The 24,888-nt window shown below is 38.2% G+C and overlaps 1 protein-coding gene across 2 annotated transcripts in view; it reads left to right on the forward strand.

Annotated features, from left to right (window-relative positions):
- The window catches only part of SSH2 (slingshot protein phosphatase 2), a 302,716-nt gene that overhangs the window by 61,491 nt on the left and 216,337 nt on the right, over nucleotides 1–24,888 (forward strand). The window contains exon 2 of one of the 2 annotated variants that reach the window (XM_006874176.1): nucleotides 8,933–9,013. The exons of the other annotated variant lie outside the window; for it this stretch is intronic. Within the exon in view, the coding sequence (XP_006874238.1) occupies nucleotides 8,933–9,013 (81 nt within the window). The remainder of the gene's footprint in view (nucleotides 1–8,932; nucleotides 9,014–24,888) is intronic. 2 annotated transcript variants of the gene reach the window in all.

Raw genomic sequence — 24,888 nt, forward strand, 5'->3', positions numbered from 1 at the left:
CCACCATCATAGCCAATTCAGTGTGTATGTTACACTTCATGAACAAAACGATTGCAGTGTGTCAATTCTGATTCATATCCAGCCTATAGAACAGAGTAGAACTGCCCAATAGGATTTTCAAGATTGTAATCTTTACAGAAGCTGATTGCCACTTATTTCTGCCATGTACCCACTGGTGGGTTCAAGCATCTAGTCTTCAGTTTAAACAGCTGAGCAGTTAACCACTGAATCACCAGGACTCTTTGTTGCACTACATAGGTGTTCGTTAGATAAGGCAGAATCTGTAGAATTCTAGTACCTTAGAATGCTAGTGTTTTATTTCCTACTTTTAAGTAAATTGAACCACTTATACCAGCGAATTGCTGGCTGCTTTTGCACATTACTGGAATTGTACCACGTTGGTTGGTTTTGCTACCAAGAGCTAATTTAGAAGCTAAGGATCAGTTAGGAATGTTTCTGTGAGAAAACGTAATTTAAGATTTTCACATAACATTTTTAAAATAATCTTTGTGTAAATTGGAAACTGCTTGATTTTTTTTTTAACTGGCCTCAAACTCTTCCAGCATAGTCTTCTTTGTTCCCTAATTCTGTCTCTGGATTTATTGTCCTTCATTATGTTATTCTCTGTGAAGACTGGTTTTAAATCACAGACTTTGTTTCAGGTTTCATCACAATTTTATCATCAGTTTCAACTGCTTCTATCTTTCCTATCCTAAAATTTAAAAATAGTGAAGTATCTGGTAGGAATTAACACCAGCAAAGTCTTCTTTACCTCCAAGAAATAATTTTTCAGAATATTTCTGATTTCTTCTTTGGCATCCATGATTTGCCCGTAAACTAGGTTTAAAAGTTCATTTAGCACTCTGACAAATGATACAGTGCCTTTTAATTCTCTCCTTGTTGTTGTTAACTGCCGCTGAGTTGGTTCCGACTCATAGTGACCCTGTATAGGGTTTCCAAGGAGTAGCTGGTGGGTTTGAACTGCCAACCTTGTGGTTTGCAATCCAGTGCTGATTCTACAGTACCATACTAGGTTCTCTTTAATACTGTACTATTCTAGTGCTTTATTTTGCTCCTCAAACTAATGTTGAATCTTAAGTCAACATTATCTACCAGGAAGTTGAATCCTAAATCATCTCCCCTGCATCACCATTTTGTAGGCTGAAGATGAAGCTGGAATGCAAAGCTTGTCTGCTTGTGTTTCCTTATTTCCAGATTAAGTTTAAACTGTTGATTTTTTTCTGCCTGCGAACTCTGATGCTAAAATAATAAATGTGGTTGTGCTTGAGCACAACAGTGATTTAATTGTGGTTCTGTATCAGTCTTAAATGGACTCTTGGTATGGTGCTGTAGGATCTGCACTGGACTGAGAACCACAAAGGATGGCAGTTCAAACCCACCGGCTGCTCCTCAGAAACCCTATACAGGGTCACTATGACTTGGATCCAACTGGACAGCACTTAACAACAACATCAATCTTAAATAGCAAAAATGAGTTTATATTCCTTTTCATTGTTTGTTGTAGATTTACGTGGTAGATTTGCTAACTTAATAAATCTGTTTCTGTATCTGAATTGAATATGCATTATAGAGAAGGTACTTATTTCTTATTTCCATTTGGTTGTAGAAATGTCTGGAGAAGTCATTGGAATTTAGAGACCTAATGTTTAATTCATGGTGACCCCATGTGTGCAGAGTAGAACTTTTCCATAGGATTTTTAGTTCAGGAACCATTTGGAAGCAGATTGCCAGGCTTGTCTTCCAAGGTGCTCTGGGTGGGCTCAAACTGCCAAGCTTTCAGCTAGTAATCAAGTATTTAACCAAATGTGGTCTACATGAGTTGGGATAGTCTTGATGCAACTAATAGCAATACTACTTATTTGCTTTCTTAAGACTAATCTGATTAGGGAAGTTTGAGTCCCCACTGAGTGGTTTTCATCCTGTCTAGATGAGTCTGGTGAAAGGAGATGGGGATAAGACTCTTATGATTCAATAATGAGTAATTGTTATCATAACTAATTGCGATTGTCGCAACTGTAATGGTAGAAGTTTTGTATGTCTTAAGAGGTATGAATTAAAATCCTTCCTCTGTTGTTGTTAAGTGCCATCAAATCAGTTCCAACCCATAGCCACCCTGTATAGGGTTTCCATGGAATAGCTGGTGAGCGTGAACTGATTTTGCAGTCCAGCGTATTAACCCACAGTGTCACACGAGGACTCCAGTGACTTTGGTGTGTTTAACCTTACTAGGTTGTACTAGTTTTGGAATAAAAAGGTGAACGGCTATGTTTATTGTAGTTATCCATCAGAGTTGTTTTCATAAAAGCTGGCCTGAATTGATTTGTATACTCAGGAATCTTTTCAAACTCTATAGGTAAGTTTTACCCAAGATCATTACTCATGAAATAGTTGAATCCTACCAATTATAACCCAGTGGATGCTAGAGAAATGCAGAAATGGGAAATGTAGCTCTGTTACCTCCATGTATCTCTCTGCCACCCTTAGCATGTTGTCTTTTGTCCTAGAGTCCTCTTCCTTTGAGATCACAAAATAGTCATGCCTTTAGACAGCATGTCTTTGCACAACTGCATCCAAAGGCAGAAAAAGAAAAATTTCTTTTATCAAGTCGAAAACCTTTAGCACAAGCCTATGACAGACTTATCTTCAGGTTTCATTGATGGGAATTAGGATAACTATGGTGGTGGTGGTGTGCCGTGGAGTCGGTTCCGACTCATAGTGACCCTGCATCCTAGGGTTTCCAAGACTGTAAATCTTTACAGGAACAGAAAGCCTCATCTTTCTCCCACGGAATGACTGGTAGCTTAGAACTGCTGACCTTGAGGTTAGCAGCCCGACTGGTAACCACTATGCTACCAGAGCTGAGGTGACTTTAAAAAGTTCATGGAAAAGTTCCATTATCTTTTCATTTTTCCATGAATTTTCTTAAGTCTTCATCACAATGTGCTGGCTTCCAGGTAGGCTGAAAAAGCAAATATCTAGCATTTTCAACCTCAGTGATGGGACTGGTAGGTGAGGGATGGTCTGCCACAGAGAGACAAGACTGGGCAATTACAGAACAGTTTTAGGCAAATTTATTATTAGGCTAAGCAGTGTGCTCTATGCCAGGAGTCAGCAAACAATTTCTGCTAAGGGCCAGATAAGCAATGTTTTGGGGTTTATGGGCCACATATAGTCTTTGTTGCATTTCTTCTTTGCCTTTAAAACAAAACAAAACAGCCTTTTAAAAATTACTGAAAACAAAACAAAACACAGTCTTAAAACGTTTGCTGAACCTACAAACCAAGTTCAAGGCCTGGTTTGGCAAAAAAAAAAAAAAAAAAAAAAGCTGTAGTTTGCCAACTGCCTAGGCCAGGAAGACTCAGAGGAGAGAGAAATCGGTGAGTCTGAAGTAATTTGAAGCTTTCTAAAATTCTGAGATTTGAGTGCTGCTTTGAAGGCTCGATGTGTTCTTTCTGAAAACAGCAGTGAATGAAGAAGTAACCTCTGATGCATGCCATAACATAGATATGTGTTACATGCAAAAAGTCTCTGAAGAGCAGAAATACCTTTACAGGTGAAATGAGGTAGTTGCAAGCCACAGAGTACTGTGGCATGAGTACCTGAACTGCCTCCTCTACTGGCAAGCCAACCTTCTAACCAGTTCTGAGAAATGAAGATGCTCCTTTGGCTCAAAGCCACCATGTTGACCTGGAGCCCAAGGGAGGCAGGATCTCATGTAACAGTTGGCTCTTCTAGTAAGAGCTGTTAGTACTATGACTAATTAAAGGGCATACATGAGCTTAGAATAGCAAAGACTGTTGATGTCTTTACCATACCTAAGCATAATGATTGTAACTCATCTTCAATTTGTGTTATTTCCATTAGCATTACGGAAGTATTACAACAGTCAATATTAAGTCATTTATTCTTTCGCTGAGCATTTTTTGAATGCTTATTGCATGCTAAGTCCTAGAGATTCAAGTTGAAAAACTCACAAGAGTGGGAGAAAGAATACACATATGAATAAATATGATATGGAGTCCTAATATGGCATTGTAGGATAAACACTGCACTGCTAGTCCCAAGGTTGAATTAGCAGCATAATGTTTACCACAATTCAAACCCACCAGCCGCTTCTAGGAAACCCTATACAGGTTCACTGTTAGTCAGAACCTACTCAATGGCACCATCATCACCACCACCATTCTATTGGTGTGGCTATTGGACTCTTCAGAAAAAAGTATTGCTTCCTCCAATAGAACCTACAGAAAGATTATTTGAGAGGTGAAATAATGTACCCCCCCAACAGAGTTCCCATCTTTTTTCGTGGAACCTGTGAATGTGTTATGCTGTGTGGCAAAGGGGAAATAAGGTTGCAGCTGGGATTAAAGTTGCTAGTTGTTGTTGTTAAGTGCCTTCGAGTTAGTTCTGATTTAACTGACTTTTAAAATAGGGAGATTATCCTGGATTATCTGGATAAACCCAGTGTAATTACAGGGGTCCTTCAAAGTAGAAGAGGGAGGCAGAACAAGAGGTCAGATTGATGTAGTGTGAAAAGAACTCAACCTGTCTTTGCTACCTTTGAAGATGGAGGAGGGAAGGGACCCATGAGCCAAGGAATGTAGGTGAACACTAAAGGGAAGGAGACAGATTCTCTCCAGAAAGGATGCAGCTCTGCTAACGCCTTAATTTAGTACAGTGAGACCAGTGTTGCATTTCTGAGTTACAGAACTATAAGATAATAAACTTATATTGTTTAAACTACCAAGTATGTGGTAATTTGTTATAGCAAATCAGAAAACCAATACAATTACAAATATCTGAAATCTATCAATAGGAGACTGATTTAACTGAATTTTGGTACATCCATACAATGGAAAACTATGAATGGAAACAAGTTATTAAGTGAAAAAAGCAAAAACAGAAAAAAGATACAATGTGCTTCCATTTATATATTTTAGAGAGAACATATGCTATGCTTGCATGTACATAGATTATCTCTGCAAGAATGCCCAAGAAGTTGGCATAGTGATTACTTCTGGGATGGGGTGGTAGAGAACCAAGAGATGGGGGAATAGGGATTGAAGGAAGTCTTAAATATTCTTCATAGCTTCTGAATATTGCTTATTGTTTTAAAATGTGTCATTTGGGAATAGGAACTATAGAGAGACTTTTCTCAATTTGATCTTCTCTAGACTGTAAAATTGCTTTGTCAGGATAAATAAGACCTGTTTCTTGTCTTAACTTTTAAAGGGTTGCAGGTTCTTAGTCCCAAAGTTACCAGGCTTTAAGGTAAAATTGTATTTTATTGTTTCTTGTCTAATAGTATAGTTTCAAAAGAATCCCTTTAAATTCTTTAAGAACAGTGGCCAAATGAAGGAAAAGAACAAAGAAAGAAAGAAAAACACCAATATTATCATATACCCATGTTGCTAAGGGCTGTCAAGTTGGTTCCATCTCATAGCAACCCTGGATAGGGTTTCCAAGGCTGTACATCCTTGCAGGGGCAGAAAGCTTCATCTTTTTTCCTATGGAGGGGCTGGTGGGTTCAAACTGCAGTGCTTATTGTACAGAGCCTCCACACTCCCCATATATCCTGTAACAGGGAAGAAATAGCTGTGGGTTAATGCGCCAGACTGCAAAGCCATTTGAACTGCAAGCTCACCAGTCTCTCCTCAGAAACCCTATACAGGGTCACTGTGGGTTGGAACTGACTTGACAGCACTTAACAACAACAACAACAGCACCAGGTTTCAACTCTTGTGGAATTATTTAAGACTTCTGCTTGCAAATAGTTCAGTAAATGTACAACTTAGATTTTAACACTCTTCAAAGCTTCCTTGCACCATACATTCCTTATAAAGATTCCAATACTGTTTGTTGCTTAAAAACTGTTCTGGATGGAAACGCTCTTGTTACGTCAGTATGAATGTGTTTTTCTTACCAACAATATTAGCCCATATTTTTTCCAAGCAATACTTGGCTAAAGGGATATATTTTCACAAAGATCCTTATCTTTGTGTTTTTTTTATTTCCATAAAAAACAAACAAAACTGGTTCTATTTGGAACCTGCCCTGTTATCTTTACCTCATTGTTTGGAAATTTATTATAGGTAATTTAGCACCCAAAAAAGTGTTTGGTACATAGTTATTGTTGTTAAGTGTTGTCAAGTTGATTCCAACTCACAGCAACCCTGTGTAGGATTTTCAAAATTACAAAAAAAAAAAAATTTTTTTTTGATAAAGGAAATAAAGTTAAATTGCTACAATTTGATGAACTTGACCTATACTCAAGAGAGTATAGGTCTAAATACCAACAGGGCAGGAGTCTTCACATCAAGTGTCAGTGCTATCCCCTCTGTACACAGGTTAGATAGAGACGGGCAACTTAGACATTGGCTACCTAAAATGAGGGGGTGATAAAGGCACGAAGTGACTGGCTTACAAGGTTTCAAGAAGGAATTTAGTTTAAGAATATGGGAGGAATGAAGGAGTCTCCACTGAATAGATTTTGTCTTGTTTAATGGGTCTGGTGAAAAGAGATGGGGATAAGGATTCAATAGTGAATAATTGTTATCATGACTAATTGCGACTGTCACAATTGTAAAAGTAGAAGTTTTGTAACAAAAACGGGAGTGGTTAATCTTACAGTCCAGAAACGGAGGACCCTAAGACCATCAAGGGAGAAGCGCACAAGCAGAATGCAGGACCTTATACAGAGAAGCAGCGATGCCAGAGATAGAGGCAGAGATGGGGGCAAGGAAAGGGGGAGAGGCTGAGGACTCTAGATTCATGGGAAGAAAGGGACTAAGAGCTGGTGGCCAGAAGGCAGACTTACAGAATGTGCCCTTTGGAGATGTAAATTATTATATATGCCTGAGGTTTTGTTTTTGTTTTTGTTTTAATGCTAAAATGAATAGAGAGAAATACTGTTAACTGATGGTACATGGAGGGGATTATAATCATTGTGATGAAACTAGGTGTATGACTTGTTAAATGTAAAATTGATGATCTGCCCTGTAAACTTTCACTCAATCCACAATAAAAATCTTAAAAAAAAAAAAAAAAAAAAATTATTTTGAAAGAGCCAGTGTAAGCAAACTTGCTGAAATATTTAAAAGAATGAAAACTTCAAAATCATATCTAATGTAAATTAAGATTAATTAATTTGTATTTTTTTTTCAGTTTAAGGAGTCCTGGTGGTGCTGTGGGTAGTCATTGGGCTGCTAACCACAAGGTCAGTGGTTCAGACCCGTCAGCAGCTCTGCAAGAGATGAGGCTGTCTACTCCTATGAAGATTTAGTCTTGGAAACTCTAAGTAGGGTTGCTATTAGTTGGAATTGATCTGTTTTGATATGAGAGCTTGGAAGAATTGAAAGCAGCCTTTATCTCTATCTTATTAATGACTTAAAATATTATTTACCTAGTTTTAGCTTTCCTAATATAATTTTAAACATCTTTACATATCTTGAAGACTCATAAAAATAAGACAGATGGAGAGTAAATTTTTATGCCCACTAAAATGAAAGAGTGACTGCATTTGCATCATTTAAAAGGTGATTTTGGTTACTTCTATTAGAGGGAGGGATAATGGAAAATGAGATTTGGTTGTAAGAAGGAAACCCCCAGTGGGCAAAGCTTCAAGGTAGGAAAATAGCAAGAAGGAAGTAAACCAAGAAGAACAAGGCAGTTACCAGAAATAGTAACTCTGAGTTTTACTTACTATTATTTAAGTATATTTCCACTCTAAAACTCTTATCTCTGCAGCAGTTTTGCAAGTTGAAATTGTCTCAGCTTTGACAACTCAGGAGTCAGCTAGGATAGTCATGTTGTTGTTGTTAAGTGCCGTCGAGTCAATTCTGACCCATAGCAACCCTTTACAGGATTTCCAAGGTTTGAACAGCTGACCTTGTGGTTCGCAGTACAGTGATTATCTGACAGTGCCACACCAGGACTCCAGGATAGTCATAGAGTAGTTATATATAATTACATTTCAGTGATTGGTAGTCAGAAGTTTTGATAACATAAACATCAGGGCTGTCTAGGGATAACTCCATTTTCATCAGCTGTTACCCAAATAGCAAACATTTGAATGGAACGTAATGGGTCAGACTTGGAGCTTTTTCTGTTACCTTTTTTTTGTGTGGTGGTGTTATTCATAAGGGAAAAATAATCTTGTGTGACCAGCTAACTGTTTCACTCCTTTGTCTCATTTCCCTTATCTGTCATCCTCTGGACAGATTTTTAAAAAGAGATTGGAGAATGCAAGAAAGGGACTTATTTTATTTTTTGGCATCTGTCAGGGGGAGTTGGGTAGGACATGTTTTTTGGCTCTTCTTATAAATATTTGGTAGCAGATGCTAATGAGGCCAGTCTAGTGGGTTTGATCCCCTAATCAGGACCTATGTTACATTCTCTAAATAGTCACATGAAATATGCCTTTAGATGTGAAGATAGACTAACATAAACCTATCACTAGCCTAGAAAGGGCTCAGAATACATTCTGTGAAGGGTTTGTAGCATCATCTTTACAGAAAAAAATGACAGCCTTTTGCCCAAACAGAAAAGTAGAGAAAATGTTTCCTCTAATCGGACATTCTTCAGTTGATTTTCATTCACCTAACCAGTCACCCCAATGAGATGGTTTGGCACAGTGGCAGCCGCGATGGGCTCAAATATAACTACATTTATGAAGTTGGCTCAGAACTGGGCATTGTTTCGTTCTGTTGTGCATAGGGTCGCTATGAGTCGGTACTGACTCGATGGCATTCTAACAACTACCAGTCACCTTGTTGGCTCTATTCTCTCCAAAATAGTCATCACTAATCAGAAATGCAGCCTCTCACATATGAGCTAACATTGACGCAGTGATTTCCTCTTGCTTAAGAGCTCATTCACCAGGATCTCTGAAATGATCTTGATTGTATTGCAGAGCTCTCATTTGGAAGACAGTGAGTCAGCAGTGTTACTTTGCTGTGAATGTGAAGAATCAGAGATCTTTAGTGATTCCAATGTACGTAGGTATATGTTTTCATACAGCCTTTGTTAATCCAAGTTAAAAAGCTCGTTGAGTAAATTTGGCTCATAAATGCAGCTGAGAAAGTGCCTGCTATTGCATCTGTTTGGCCGCATTCAGCCAAGTAAATATCAGAACCACAAGTTGATTTGAATTTTCACACAGTAAAACAGTAATTCATTCTAGTAAATGGAGATTTTGATGTGAAGTTTCATGAAGAATGAGCCTTTCTGGTTAAACACACATGATGGGTACTGAGGAATCAGAGACTAATGATTCATAGGCTGAATTCTCACCACTTTTTCACATAAGAAGTTCATTGTCCTCATAATTAAGATGAGAACTTTAAAAACGAATCTAATCATACTTAAGCTGGACCTTTTATAATAAGACCTGGTATCAAAATGTTATTTAGGGCTTATTAAAGAGCTTTGAAAGGACATGTATTTTCTGGAGTGACTGAGTTTAGTGATTTAGGGAGGAGCAGATTCTTTCAGACCTATGTTTTAGTAAATCTGCCAATTTTAGATCTTTAGCTTTTAGAACCTTAGAATTTCTTCATATATAGAAATACTGCTTGAAATGTTTCATATATCAGAAGAAGCCAACCATTTCTGATAGTTGTTTGTTGTTGTGAAGTGCTGCTGAGTCGGTTCCGACCCATAGCGACCCTGTATAGGGTTTCTGAGAAGCAGCTGGTGAGCTTGAACCACCGACCTTGCAGTTCAAACGGCTTTGCAGTCTGGCTCATTAACCCACAGTGCCACACTAGGACTCCTCTGATAGTTGTAGAATACCTAATATCAGCTTATAAATATAGTATGTAAGAAAGTAAATTTGATTACAGAAAATGTGTAAGATGTGCAACTATGTGGGAGTTCGAAGTAAAATCGTTATTTTCTTAAGGTAAGACCATTAATTCCAAGATTGGAGGAGTGCAGAAAACTAGGAAGGGAAGTAAGGGAAATGTCTTTATTTCAATAAACTAATATAAATAATACTTGTGGTACTGATAGGGTCTCAAAGCCATTGTGATGTCAGTGATAGCTATATTGCCTTGCTCTGCCAGCCTACTTGAGGCAGGTTGTCCACAGTTTCTTTCTTTTTTTAAGCCTTTATTGTGAATTGAGTGAAGGCTTACAGGGGAGATCATCAGTTTTACATTCAGCAAATCATTGCAATGATTACAATCCCCTGCATGCACCATCAGATAACAGTATTTACCTCTATTACCTTTTTTTTTTTTCTTCTTTTTCTAATGTACGCATATCACATTGAAAATATATATTCATTTAAATGTCCAAAGGGCATATTTTGCAACTTGGCCTCCTGCCTGCAGGCACACTGCTTTTCTCAGTGCATAGGCCTATAGTCCTCTGCTGCTCAGTCTCTCTATGCCATCGCCTCTGCCACCATCTCTATTGTTGCCACTTTTCTGGTTAGGATCACTGGCTCTTCTCATGCTCTTCCCTCTTGATCCTAGGATCCTCTGTCCTGAAATGATGATTAATTGCTCCCCCCTTTTAATCACACCTCTTCTATATTTGTAGTAGTGACAATTGCAATTGGTCTTGATAACAGTTACTCACAATTGAATCATAAGATCCTATCCCTATCATCTGCAGACCATCCGGACAAGAGGAAAACTATTCGGTAGGGATTCTGTCTTACCCCCCTTATTCTGACACTAACCACCCCCATGGAAGCTTGTAAGTCAGCTACTTCATGACTTTATAGCCTCCCAGTTTTGATAACTGAAGTCTAAGTTGCTCATACCTATCAACCCAGTGCACTGAGGAGGCAAACTTGATCCTTGATACGAAAAATCCTTCCCTTTCAGTTGGAATTTTGGGCAACTTCATCGATAAGCAAAGGTCCGGTTCATCAAGTTGTAGCAATTTACACTTGCTCCCTGTATCAAACTTGTTTGTAGTCATCTGATTGAGTTCTGGTCAGTGAGCCATCCAAACTAGGTCAAATGAGTACCAGCTACAAGTCTGGGAGTTCTTGCCTACCTCCCCACGACTTCAGGCCAGCTGGCTACTTCACTCTTAACTTTAGTCCCCAGTGGCTGGGTCAGTGTCCTTGAGCTCAGCAGTTCACCTGATTCCCTGAACTTCAAACCAGCCAGCCCTTCCTCTTCTCTCATCCCAAGGTCAGGGGGTGTCTATGGAACATGGCCAGACTCAGCCCATGTCTTCATTGCTGCCTTTCCCCCAATTGGCCAGGGCAGTCACCAGCAAGCCTATTTGTTCATGTGTTCTCTTTGGGTTTTAGTCTTAGAAAGGGGTTTACCCTGATGGGCTGACTTTTCTTGCTTTGATGGCTCCAAGGCAAATAGCTTGCTTGATATGATCACAGCCAAACAGTCTGCTTTTTTATTATTCCCTGCTGGTCTTTCTTTCAAGAAGTATCTTCTTTTCCTCTGTCCATTCCAGGTTGGTCTGCATGACTTTTCAATTGGGAGTGACCATCTACAAAAATTCTGGATGGGGCTCAGGATTCCGTACTTTGCAAAGGCATAACGAGACGTCTTATTTCCCTGGGCACATTCTAGTACCCTTTTAGCTAATACAATCAGTTATAGGTTGAAGATGGGCTCATAAGCTTATTTCCCAATATTTCTTTCTATTCCATTTAAATACCTATATTACAATACTAGACAGGGGAAACTAGTATCCACAAACATCTGTCCACATTTTCTTAACTACACTTCCAAAATCCAAAACACTCTGAAGTCTAAGAGGCTTTCACAATACCTGACCTGAACTGCTAAGAACCATTTATGTTGTTGTTGTTAAGTGCAGTCAAGTCGGTTCTGACTCACAGTGACCCTATGTAGGGTTTCCGAGGAGCAGATGGTAAGCCTTAACTGACAGTCTTGCAGTTGAACTGACCGAACTGACTGAACCACCAACCTTATAGTCCAGCGCATTAACCCACAGTGCCTCACCAGAACTCCAGAACCACTTATAGCTTTTATTTATTCTAGTAAAGGTGAATATTATATACTTTTCTGCTGAGTTGTACAAATCTTGGCCATAAGCTGGGTTCTGTTTTAAGATGTTTATTGTGTATAGTTGACACTTGATATAAAAGAGGGCTTCAAAAAGTTTGTGGAAAAATAGAATGAAAAGATAATGGATGAAACAAGTTGTGCCTCTAGTATATCACCATTCTACTGTTTGCTCCTGGTACAATGAAGGTAGTCACCATTTTAGGATTTCATGCACCTATTTTATTGATTTGCCTGATTGCACTTCATTGGATGTTAATGAGGAGTTAGTTTCTGTATTGGAGTCCTCTGGATTTAAATTGGCTTATTGTGTGATGCTGTAGGATAAATACTGGACTGCAAAGTTGGTTTGAACTGCAAGGTTGGTGGTTCAGAACCACCAGCCGCTCCTTGGAAACCCTATACTGGGTCACTATGAGTCAGAACCGACTTGACAGTACTTAACAACAACATTACTTTCATTGCTTTTGTCTTGAATAGTCTGGTGTATGGGAGTCAACATGAAGATTATTTTCATAAACCTAGATACATATGAGGAAAGACTAATTAGTTTTAATGGTTTTCATTCTTAGAAACAGTAAGTTAAGTATATATAGTTGCAGGTTACTGTGAATTGCTTTATTTTCTTGCCAACACTTTCACTCATTAAAGTCAGGTTTTTAAAAATTTCCTCCTTAATAAGTAAGGGCAGTTACTTGTACTTGGCCAGCTTTTTAAAATGGTATTGATTCATACTTCTATTTTCTAGTTCATATTTTATTTCACATTTGTTTCCCCTTTTCTTTCTCTTCATTTCCACCCTTCACATCCATGGGGATTGAAGAGCTCCTACCCAGTTTGAATACTTAACCTTAAAAAGAAAAGGTATTTGGGGAGCAAACTGATTGAAATTCCCATATTTCATTTTCTTGAAAGGAAGTGGTGTCAGATCTTGATAACTATTTGAAGTAAAAGTTAGCTGTTATAAAAAGTAGAAGATCAAATTAATCACTGAAGAATTTTTTCTTCAACCTTGAAATAACAGAAGTATGAACTTTGGTTAGTTGTATTCATTCATTCACATTAACATTAATTAATTAATTCATCAAGTATTGATTGACTTTTATGTGCAAAGCATTGGGCCCATGTTGTAAGGGTTAGGCATAAAATATAGAATCTATTGTCAGAGAATTTATGATGTACCCGTTAACAAATTAGTTTTATGGATACTCATAGGAAGCCATGGAGAAAATCATCACATGGGTTGGGGAGAAGAAATTTGTGGAAAAAATGTTGCTGAAGAAAATAGGGACAATTCTTGCTGGAAGAGGTCTGGTTGCTATAGATCTCTCAAGGTGTTCCAGGAAAGAGGGGAAGAGTATGGAGAAACCACTCTAGCTTCTCTGGTTCCAGTCAGCCTTCAGGAAACCAGAAAAGGGAAAGAAGCAGCTACTCATTACCCATGTTGTGCCCAGGATTGTTGGAGACTTCCACAAGGAGAGAAGGACTGCCTGCCTCAGAACAGGTTAACATTGTGACTAGAAGAGGTCAGAGTTAATGGTAACAATAGACACGACCAGAAGAAAATGCTGGCTACAGGAGTTTCACCTTGTCTCCTGATAAGAAGATATGTAGGTAGTGAACTAAGGCAGATTGGGGTGGTAATGGCAGCAGCAGCCACTGAGACCTTTAAGGGACTGAGTCTTCACCTATCCTGACCCTCCCATACCTATTACTATCCTGTCTAGAAGAAGAAAAAGCCTAGATAAGCTGGGATACCAGTTATTGTGCTTATGAGAGTCAGCTAGAAACAACTGGATTCATTACCACTGTAGTGTTATTTCTTCTACAGGCTGATGGTCAGGAAAATGCTTACAGTAGTTTATTTCCTAAGAATAAAAATTATTTCTTTTTCTCCTTTCCCTGTTCTCCCATATCACCACATAAAAAGAGGACACACATACTTGTATAGGTAGGTGTTCATACTGTTTTTATGATGTTTTCCTCTTTGGCTTGGTTTATTATATCCTCACAGAAAATGCATTTCCCTCTGCAATCAAAAACGCATTTATGTTCAAATAGCCCAGGGAAAGGAAGAAATTGTTAACCTTTTATGTTATTAGTAAAAGAAAAGAAAAAGCACCTTCTAGAATCAAAAGCAAAAAAGGCAGATGAAAAGAAAGGAAAATTTAACATATAAGAATTATTAGGTTTAGAATAGTTTTACTTTTTTAGCCTGTAGATTTGCATTCTCTTCTAGAGCAGTGCAAGGTCTTAGAATCCAACATACTAGTATCCTTTTTGATGTCAGCATCTGTGGGAGTTTGCACAATGTAGTCATTTTGTGAGGTGTGAGATGGCTTTGGGGAGAGCGATTATCTAATGTAATAGTAAATTCAAGATGAAGGAGTTAAGAATTTTTTTTTTAATTACCAGCATTATTAAAATAAGCCCTAATTCAGGACTTGCTGCGGAATAGCCAATCCTTGTGGATTAAAAATGGAAGGGACTTTTATCTTCAGGAGTCTTTTGATGAATCTATGTTCTTATAAGTTTTACATGATCAAACAATGAATGATTTGTTAACCTGAAAGGAAAACTATACTTAGGAGGGAAAAATTGCTTTTGGAATTCTCAAGATGCTTATGGTTAACCAACAGATATAAACTGGTTGTAGCAGGAGGGTGGTGATGGTGTGTAGGTCATTTCTGATGATTTGTATTTATCCTCCTTTCTCTACTCTGTGTGTATTTTATGTTTATTTTCTTCAGACTAATTACTTGGGGAAAAAAGCATTTCACTAGCCACCAGTACATTTAAAAAGGTGAAAAAAAGAAAAATTTATTACTAAGGAGATGTGAATTTAACTGAGTTTCAATGGCCAGTTGAGCAACAGAAAATAGCTGTCCCACCAGAGTTCAGGATTCATTTCTGCATCTCCTCTGCTGTATAGCAGAGAGAACATGGTTTCACCATGGACAGTACTCCCATTTCTTTTTGTTTGTTTTGGAGGGGAGTCTGATTCAAATTTATACAAATAGAAAACCTCCTGTGTTGTTAAGTTTGTTTTACTGTGTTCCAGGATAAGATGAAAAAACAAAAACACATGTGAGTATTTTATTCAAAAATAACAAATGAGAAATAATTTATAACTTTCCTCTTTAAAAATCTTACCCTCTTACTCAAGTGATTTGTAATGAGACTAACGTAAAGCCACTTATGTCTCAAATCAAATAAAGATTAGATCATTCATTTTGGGGGAAAAAAAAATTACCCTCTTGAGTGACTTATTAGATGAGAAAGGAAAGTTGTTGCTTGGGCACAAAAGCTATTCTTTAAATAACCTTTTTATTTAACTCAGTGGTTCTCATCATGACTGTACATTAGAGTCACCTGGGAACATTTAAATAATTTAATAACAGAGTCTCACCCAACAACAACAACAACCCTAGTCCAGTTAAATCAGAATCTCTCTACTTGGGGCCCAGGTATTGTCTTGAAAATGTTCCCGCAATTATTTTAATGTGGGTCAAGAGTTAAGAATCACTGGTTTAAGTCTAGCTGTGTTCATTTTTTTGCTTTCAAATTGGAGGTACAATCTTCAAAATCTATAATATCTAATTCATTAAGAGCAGATGAAATATGAAAATGACTAGAATCATAAAAGTTAAATATAAGCTGTCCCCAGGTTGCAAACAAGGCTCATTCTTAAGTCTTTAAGTCAAACTGGTAGGTAAGTCACAACAGGTACATATAGTTTTTATTTAGTGGGGGGAGGGAGGAGGAGCCCTGTTGGTGATGTGGGCTAAGCATCGGGCTGTTAACCACAAGGTTGGTGATTCAAATCCACCGGTCATTCTGCCAAAGAAAGATAGAGCTTCTGCTCCCTTAAAGATTTATGGTCTCAAATCCTGAAGAGCAGCAGTTCTACTCTATCCTGTATAGAGTTGCTATGAGTCAAAATTAACTTCATGTCATTGGGTTTGGTTTGGGGTTTTAGTGCAAGAAAAGCCTTTTCAATGATTTAAAATTTGTATGTGCAACAAGTGAAAGTTGTTGTGATGAATTAGTTGCGAGTATGGGTTGGTTCAATCCAGAGCTTCCAACTGGTTCACTCAGTTTGACCTCCACCCCCGCTGAGAATTTTCATTTCTACCCCAAATATTCTGAATCAGAATCTACATTAGATGTACATAAAAGTACATTTATCTTAAACACAGATTAAGAAACTGTGTAATTAGCACCTGAAGCAAGAAATAAGATATACCACTCCTCCCAATATATATTATTTTTTCTCCTATGTTCACTACTTCTACTCTTCTCCCAGGATAGTGAATTCTAACCATTGTCCTCACTTCTTGATTTTTTTTTTTTTTCTTTTTAATTCCTGGAAAAGATTAAGTGCTACATGTGTGCAGCATAATTTTCCACAAGTACCACAGAAGTTCTTTGGTATATCATTTCTCTCAGTAACTGTGTGGGGAAAATATACCTTCATAAATTGGTAGATAAAGATGAATAATTTTATATATAGGCAATGATGATCTGAAGAGAAAAACTACCCTAAAACTTTTTATCTTTTAGTAACACTAGCAATTGTATTTTATTTATTTATTTTGGTATGTTTTACATAATAAAACATACATACACCCACTCATTCAATATTTTCTCCAAACACAGTTCAGTGACACTGATTATAGTCTCCATGTGATGTCACCATTCTCACTATACCCATAGTATTTCACCACCATTAAGTTAGACTTTCTGTCCTCTAAACTACTTCTCTATGGTTAAGAGTTGCCATTGGCAATTTGATCTCATAGATAATCCTTAAAAAGAGCATACTGCTCAAGGTGAGCATTCTTTGCCAGTTAAGCTAAACTTGTTTAAACATGACTTCATGAGGTAATTTTGGTTCATGTTTTAAAGATTATCTCAGTCTCCATGGGTCCAGTAATTGGCCATATGATTTTGATATGGGCATCAGCTGTGCTCTTTAGCGGGCCCGCTCATGTCCAGAATCAAGGCTCAGCATCATTTAGTAGTTAAAGAGCTCAGTCTCAGGATTCAGATAGCCAGGGTCAGAGTCCAAGCTCTACCACTTACTGGTGTATAAGTCCATTTCTATAAACTTCATTTCCCCTCTATGTAAAAGAGGATACTAATAGTAGTAGTAACTGGGTCATAACATTGCTGTTAAGAATTAAATGAGGAACACCTGGGCACTCTAGACTCAGGGAGGGAGAGGGGCTGTGTGCTGACAGCCGGGAGGGGTAGGCATGCGGGGTGTATCCTTTGGTTGTTTGATGATGCATGCAGGGGATTGTAATCATTGCAATGAAATGAAATACGATAGGATGAATGTAAAGATAATGTTCTCCCATGTAAACTATCACATAATTCACAATAAAAACTTGAAAAAACAAAAAGAATTCAATGAGAGGGCCTGGCATATTATCTGTGCTAAGGGAAGAACAGGGGCAGATGGCAAGATTTTTTTTACCACAGTCATGGGAGCACCAGTGTTGTTTGTGGCTGCAATTTCATCTAGCTCAATTTCATCAAGGAAAAGGAAAAAGTGAGAATCCTGACCATCTTTCCTTTTCATCACCATCCCTAATTTTGACCCATCACTGACTTGTGATGACTTCAAAAATACATTATTTCAGTCCTGACCACTTGCCTTGATGGCTCCCAGGTAAGCAGCTTGCTTGTTCTTTTATGGCGTGTCTTCTGTTCTTCTGGCCGTGCCAGGCTGGTCTCTCATCCTTTCCAGTGGGGATTTCCTGCCTCTGTCGGTTCTGGATTCCACCTATTGACCCACTCTACTTTTGTAAATAAAGTTTTATTGGAAAAAAAATACATTATTTCAATTCATAAAATGATTATTGAAAGGTCAGGAACTTTCTCTTATACATTTTTATATCTCCCCCACAGTACCTAGTACAGTGACTTGCAAGTTACACAGTTAATGTCCTGGCTAAAGGAATCTAAAAATGATGCTTCGGGCACAACATGCTTATCATGTGCTGGACTTGTATTGGTATAATTTCTGGCCCCTGTTTTGAGGAGAGTTATGTTTTTGAGACATCTGGAATGTGAATATGCAGAATGTGGCAGTGGAACATTTTCAAGAAATCAGGAGCTTGGCTTAATTTGTGAAATCAGTCAAATAAAAGCTCTAAATTGCTGAGTTATGCTGCTTCCATCATCTCACCAGAGCCTGTTATGTGTACATTCCTCTTACATTGTTTTGGGAGAGAAAGGAACTTGCAGGGCTTATAGGTGTTTTGTTTTTTTTTAGTAAGATATATGCACAGTCTTTTTTTTTTTTTTAGATAATAGCTTGGGGAAAATTCACCCTTTCAAAAGGCTTACCATCACAGCTACCTGGCCAACTGACTGGAAGAGACGTGACCCAACAGAATGTGGAAACCATCAGACAATATCATTCATATCCCATGCAAGTAAACTTTTACTAAAGGTAATGCAAAAACGACTGCAACCATCCATTGACAGAGAACTTCCAGAGGTCAAGCCCGTTTCAGAAGAGGCCATGGAATAAGGGATAGCACTGCTGACATCAGAGAATACCAGAAAAATGTTTACCTGTGCCTTATTGACTGTGTTTTATTGACTATGCAAAGACTTTCAATTGTGTGGGTCATGACAAACTATGGACAACATTGCAAAGTATGAGTATTTCCGACACTTAATTGTGCTCATGAGGCACCTGTACATAGACCAAGAGGCATTTGTTCAAACACAACAGGGAACACGTAATGGGATGTGTGTACCAGGAAAGGTGTACGCCAGGGTTGTATTCTCTCACTGTACTTATTCAATTTGTATGCTGAACAAATAATCTGAGAAGCTGGATTATATGAAGAAAAAACGTGGCATCAGGCTTGGAGGCATCATTAACAACCTGCGATATGCAGATGATACAAATTTGCTTGCTGAAAGCCAAGATGACTTAAAATACTTACTGATGAAGATCAAAGATCACAGCCTTCAGTATGGGTTGCACCTCAGTGTAAAGAAAACAAAAATCCTCACCACTGGACCAACAAACACCATCCATATAAATGGAGAAAAGATTAAAGTTGTCAAAGACTTCATTTTGCTCAGATCAATCATCAACACTCATGGAAGCAGCAGTCAAGAAATCAAATGACATACTGCATTGGGCAAAACTGCTGCACAAGACCTCTTTATAGTGTTGAAGAGCAAAGATGTCAGTTTGAGGACTTAAATGTGCCTGACCTAAACCATGTTATTTTCAATAAACTCATATGCATGTGAAAGTTGGACAGTGAATAAAGAAGACTGCAGTAGAATTGATGCATTTGAGTTATAGTGTTGGAGGAGAATAGTTAAAGTGCCATGGATTGCCAAAAGAACCAAGAGATCTTTGTTGGAAATAGTACAGCCAGAGTGCTCTTTGGACAGCAGGATGACCAGATGTCGTTGCTCTTAGGACATATTGTCAGAAGATGCCAGTCACTGGAGGAGGCTATCATGTTTGGTAAAGTGGAGGGTCAGAGAAAAAGAGGAAAATGAATTGACACAGTGGCAGCAGCAATGGGCTCATACGTAGCAATGATTGTAAGGTTGGCAGTGTTTTGTTCTGTTATGCATGGGGTCGCTATGAGTTGGTACCGACTCAATGGCACCTAACAACAAGCAACCGTCACAACCATATTTATAGTGGCAACCAAGTTTGCTGTACTCCCAGTCCAATTTGCTGAACTGACTTTGCCCTTGATTGGAAGATTGTTACTTTAGTACTGCGAGGGCAAGAGCAAATGGGATAGTGGTTCTCTAGTTTTGTACTAGAATAATCTGTATTATTGTTGTTAAGTGCGATGGAGTTGAATCCAATTCATACCGACCCTATACAGGGTTTCCTAGGAGCAGCTAGTGGGTTTGACCCACCATCCTTGTGGTTCACAGGCAAGTGCTTATCGTACAGCACTGAGCTTTAAAAATAATAACTCAGATCTTACCTTAGAAAATATCTCACTGAGTAGGTCTAGGATGGCATTTAACATCTTTATTTTTACATGGTCCATAGGTAATTATGAGAGTGTGGTGGCTCTGTAGGACAAGCACTGGACTGAGAACCACAAGGTCAGTGGTTTGAGCCACCAGCCTCTCCGCAGGAGAAAGATGAGACTTTCTGCTTTCACAAAGATTTATGGCATTGGAAACCCTGTACAGCGTCGTTTTGAGTCAGAACTACAGCACTTAAACAACAACAACGATAGTTAGTTCTTTATACAACCAGAGTTGAGAATTCTGGTTCTTAGAAATATCCCAGGATGAATTATAAAATTACAGATTTGGGGACATTTTAAGATTGAATTTGGAATACTGTAAAAATATACTGTTGTTAGAAATGTATAGCTTAATAACAAGTTTCATTGTGCAGGAGATGAATAAGGTATCACTTATCACTGGAAATTGGGTATATCATTGGGATGTTTTGTAATTAGATTAACTTCTTTTCTTTCTCAATCCTAGTTTGCATTCCTATATGTCTTCACAGTATTTGAGGTATGTTGTATTGTTGTTGTGAAGTGCCATGGAGTCGGTTCCAACCCATAGCGACCCTATATAGGGTTTCTGAGGAGCAGCTGGTAAGCTTGAACCACTGACATTGCAGTTCAAATGGCTTTGCAGTCTGGCGCATTAACCCCACAACACCATACCAGGACTCCATTTGCGGTATGGTGGTTATGTGCTGTGGAGTCGGTTCCAACTCATAGCGACCCTGTACAGGGTTTCCGAGGCTGTAAATCTTTATGGGAGCAGAAAGCCTCATCTTTTTCCCGTGGAACAGCTAGTAGTTTCAAACTGCTGACTTTGCAGTTCACAGCCCAGTTCGTAACCACTGCGTCACCAGATCTCCTTCATTTGAGGTATAGTCCCTGTGAACTTGGGATTTCAGAGCAATTAGAAAAGAACAGCCAACCGTGGAGTGAGTAGTGGATGGCCTTGATTAACACAAATGTCATGAGACTTATAAATTTAACAAAATCTTAATACTATTGGATATCTTCTGAGCTTTTCTTCATGCCTTTTGTATATTTTCCTTTAGGAAGGGTAGTAATTCTTTTAATTTTACAGTTAGCAAAGTGGAGTTACAAAGGCCATGACTTGCTGAGAATAATAAGTTAAAAAAAAACTAATGTTCGTTGAGTATTGGATACTAAGACTGAGTGGTGCAAATGGTTAAGTGCGCAACTATTAGCTGAAAGATAGGCAGTTCTAACCGGCTTAGAGGTGCCTTAGAAAACAGACCTGATAGTCTGCTTCTGAACGGTCATAGTCTTGAAACGCTATGGAACAGTTCTACTCTGCATACATGGAGCCTCCATGATTTGGAAATCGACTTGATGGTAGCTAAAAATGGCAACAACCATATGCCTGGCTCTATACTAAATGTTTTCTCACATCATTTTTCTGATGACAGTATTTATCTGTGTTTTAGAAGTGAGAAAACTGAGGCTCATTTGTTGTTGCTGTTAGATACCATCAAGTCAGTTCTGACTCACTTGACCCTTTGTACAACAAAATGAAACACTGCCCGGTCCTACGCCATCCTCACAATTTTTCCTATGCTTGAGTCCATTATTGCTGCCATTGTGTCATTCATCTTGTTAAGGCTCTTCCTCTTTTTCGCTGACCTTTCACTTTACCCAGCATAATGTCCTCCTCTAGGGACTGGTCCTTCATGACAACGTGTCCAAAGTACAAGACACCAAGTCTCACCATCCTTGCTTCCAAGGAGCAATTTGGTCATGCTTTTTCCAAAACAAAATTTGTTTATTCTTCTTGCAGTCCATTTGTTCAGTATTTTTTGTTATTGTTACATGCTGTCGAGATGTTTCCAACTCATAGCGACTCTGTGTAGGGTTTCCAAGGCTTAAATCTTTGTGGGAACAGAAAGCCTCATCTTTCTTCCATGGAGTGGCCAGCAGGCTTGAACCTCCGACCTTGTGGTCCGCAGTCCAGTTCTTATCATATGGAGCCAGCAAGCTCAATATTCTTTACCAACACCATAATTCAAATGCATCAGGTTTTCTCTGGCCTTCCTTATTCATTGTCCAACTTTCATATGCATACCATGGCTTGGGTCAAGTGCATCTTAGTCCTCAAAGTGACATCTTTGCTGTTTAACACTTTTAAAATGTTTTGTGCAGCAGATTTACCTAGTACGATACATCATTTGATTTCTTTGCTGCTTCCATGAGTGAAACTTGTAGATCCAAGTAAAATGACATTTCTGACAACTTCAGTCTTTTCTCCATGTATCATGATGTTATTTATTGGTCCAGGTGTGAGGATGTTCATTTTCTTTACATTGAGGTGCAGTCCATATTGAAAGCTGTAGTGTTTGATCTTCATCAGCAAGTACTTCAAGTCCTTTTTGCTTGCAGGAAGTAAAGTTGTGTTATTTGCATATCACAGGTTGTTGATTAGTCTTCTTCTAATCTTGATGTCACATTCTTCATACAATCCAATTTCTTAAATAATTTACTGAGCATACAGATTGAATAAATCTAGTGACAGGATATAACCCTGGTGCATACCTTTTCTGATTTTAAGCCATTCATTATCTCTTTGTTCAGTTGACTGCCTCTTGGTCTATGTACAGGACCTTCTGTTTATTAGACAGGTGTTTTAAATAGCTAAGCCATGGCACCTGTGAGGCTTATTTATTCCACAATTATTTGAGTCTACCATGTGGTACCATATAAGGTGATGAGTGTCCAGTGATGAGCGAAGCAAACCCCGTCCTAATAGAACTTACAGAGCATTGAAGAACCAAGCAAACTCTGCTCTAATGGAACTTGCAGACCATTGAGGAAGACAGATAATAAACAGTGAATAGTATTGAGCTGTAAAATGTGTTCATGCTATGAAGAAAATAAAAGGGAAATAATAAAGCATAACAAGACAGAGAGCCATTTAGATAAAGATTGTCACAAAGAGCCTACCGTGGTAATATTTTAGTTCAGGACAGTTAAGGGATTTACTTAGGGTCATGCATCTACAAAGTAGTTAAGTTCAAGTTTGATTCCCAAGGCTATGCTTACCATGCTATACTGCCTGTTCACCATGGGCTTGGAATCCACCCCAGATTTGTGACCCTCCTCTCTGGTCACACTAGCATTCACACCACAACATTCCTTAAATTTCCAAAGGGTACACCATAAATTTTATAAATAATAAATTACAATAATAAGATAATTCTCTGAAAAGACATCCACCTCCTAAAATATTTCCTTAAATAAAGAGAGCTCAAGGGGGTGGTAGGGAGAGGAAAAAACAAAAGAGTGCTGTAGAAATTTAAGCAAATGACAGAGAGACACAGCTCCAAAAAAGTTAAAAATCTTTGCTGTCGCTCTGCCTCGGTACTTTTCCAGGAGGAAGTGCCCTCTTGGCCTGTTTGGGCTGGGTCTGGAAGTTCCATTTTGAATCAACATCTCATTTCCTGACTTTACTCAAACTTAAAGAACTTGTAGGACCTGATCCAGGAACTGTGCAAAGGTTGCTCCTGGAAGTAGCTAATAAATGTCAGATGGTAGTTAGGATCTCAAGATGCTTGCAAAGAATGTTGGAGGGAGGGAAACTCTGCCCTTGGGAAGAGAAAGGGTATACAGTCTTGAATTCAAGCACTACAGTCTTCTGACTCCACTGCCATGCTTGTTTAGTCAACTTCTTAGGGTTTTCCCACAGAGTCCCTCTATATTGCCCTTTGCTCCAGAAGAATTTGTCCATGTGTCCTTATCCCACCCAAGGAAATAACAGCGATTTATTTTAGCCTAGATAAATTCCAGTAAAGTTTGAGACAGATTTTCTTACACAGATAATTAGCTTGTTTCCATTTGAATAGTGCCTAGCATAAATTTCAGTTTGAGAAGGATTGTTGTTGTTGTTGTTGTTGTTGTTAAGTGCCATCAGTTGATTCCGAACCTTAGTGAACCTTTATAGGGTTTCCAAGGAGCGACTGCTGAGCTTGAACCACCGACCTTGTAGTTCAAATGGTTTTGCATTCTGGCGCATTAACCCACAGCGCCACACCAGGACTCCAGGAAAGGATTAGTATATCGTATTTATGTACACATCTTATTTGATGATTGTATTTCTCAGGATTCTAGTGGATTTGATTCTGTAACTTGACAGAATTATGTTCAAACCTTTTGACCCAAACTCTAATCCCTGAAAATATCCTTAGGAGAAATTATTTTAAAAGGAAAAAACTGGTATGTACTAAAATTTTAATGAATATGTTTGGTAATAGAGGGGATAATATTATTAAATAAATTATAGTATAATGTTGTTAAGTCCCGTAGAATCACTTCAGACTCATAGTGACCCTGTATAGGTTTTCTGAGGAGTGGCTGGTGGGTTTGAACTGCTGACCTTGCAGTTCAAACCAACCTTGCAATCCAGTGCTTATCCTATAGCACCACATCAACAACTCAAATTATTAACATAAAAAAGTAAGTAAATGGAAAGAATAAAGTTGTGACTCTACTTCACTGTTATGCCAAAATAAATTAAAGATAGGCCAAAGAATTAAATATTAAAAATTTGACACCACAAAAAAGAACATATGAGAAATTTAAAAAGTAATTTTGGAATTGAAAAGACCTTTTTAAAATATGGCACAAAACCCAGAAACCATAAGAAAATACATTAATTAAAACCAAATAATAATTATATCAAAAAAAATTTGCATTGAAAACTTTACAAAATTAAAAGACAGCAAATTGGGGAAAAGACTTGTAAAGATCAGAAACATAATAGAAAAATACACAAAAGAAACTAACAGACTTTCACAGAAAAAAGATATTTAACATAT

The sequence above is a fragment of the Chrysochloris asiatica genome, unplaced genomic scaffold (genome assembly GCF_000296735.1).
Source record: "Chrysochloris asiatica unplaced genomic scaffold, ChrAsi1.0 scaffold00266, whole genome shotgun sequence".
NCBI classification, from domain to species: Eukaryota; Metazoa; Chordata; class Mammalia; order Afrosoricida; family Chrysochloridae; genus Chrysochloris; species Chrysochloris asiatica.